The sequence below is a fragment of the Penaeus monodon genome, chromosome 19 (assembly GCF_015228065.2).
Source record: "Penaeus monodon isolate SGIC_2016 chromosome 19, NSTDA_Pmon_1, whole genome shotgun sequence".
Lineage (NCBI taxonomy): Eukaryota > Metazoa > Arthropoda > Malacostraca > Decapoda > Penaeidae > Penaeus > Penaeus monodon.
The window spans coordinates 3,920,907-3,921,572 of record NC_051404.1 but is presented as its reverse complement, the minus strand read 5'-3'; the positions used below and the strand labels follow the sequence as shown (position 1 = coordinate 3,921,572).

The 666-nt window shown below is 44.0% G+C and overlaps 1 protein-coding gene across 1 annotated transcript in view; it reads left to right on the top strand.

Moving 5' to 3' along the window:
* Positions 1 to 666, top strand: part of LOC119584984 — a gene marked incomplete at both ends in the record, with an annotated part of 11,852 nt that overhangs the window by 10,053 nt on the left and 1,133 nt on the right. The window contains 2 exon segments of the mRNA XM_037933593.1: positions 31 to 118; positions 517 to 666. Of these exon segments, the coding sequence (XP_037789521.1) occupies positions 31 to 118; positions 517 to 666 (238 nt within the window).

The following is a 666-nucleotide window of genomic DNA, read 5'->3' as shown; positions in this document are numbered from 1 at the left end:
CAGAGTAATTCCCTGCTTGGCTAATTTCAGAAAGGTTCCTCCCTTGCGCATGTGTTATGGGCGGAGAGATGGCGACACGTGGCTCAGGGAGATGGCAAAGGAGATCGTTGACTTCGAGGTATGTGTAGTTGGATTGAAGGTTTGTTGTAGTAGGTAGGATTTCGCCACTTTAATTGCTGGTACGTTTCATCCTGCATTGGTCTGCTGTAATGTTTATACAACAGCGTCTCCATTGTTAGGTAAATCAAATCTAGATTAGCATGCTGGTCACATTAGCGGTAGGCCTAAGATAATATTGTAATATTGTAATATATCGCAGACAACGTCTTGGATGGAAAAAGTGCTTGAAGCAGACATATATGATCTCTGTAAATGGTACTCTGTTAGTTGCTGTGTGTTTTAGTCTATTATCAAGAACCTTATTTCAGTAAGTGTAAGGACATGATCCAGTATAGGTTTCCGTAGTGTGGAAACTAATCCATTATCCTAATGCAAGATGATTATGATTCTCCACAGGTGGTTCCAGATACCACGATGAGAGACATGCATGACAAACTACAGCATCGCCACTACGACACCTGGACGGGCCCTTTGTGGTGTGCTCGGCTCTGGCCACGACCGCGTTCCTCTCTCCCAGATGAGGAGATGGGATTTGATAAGTCTCGA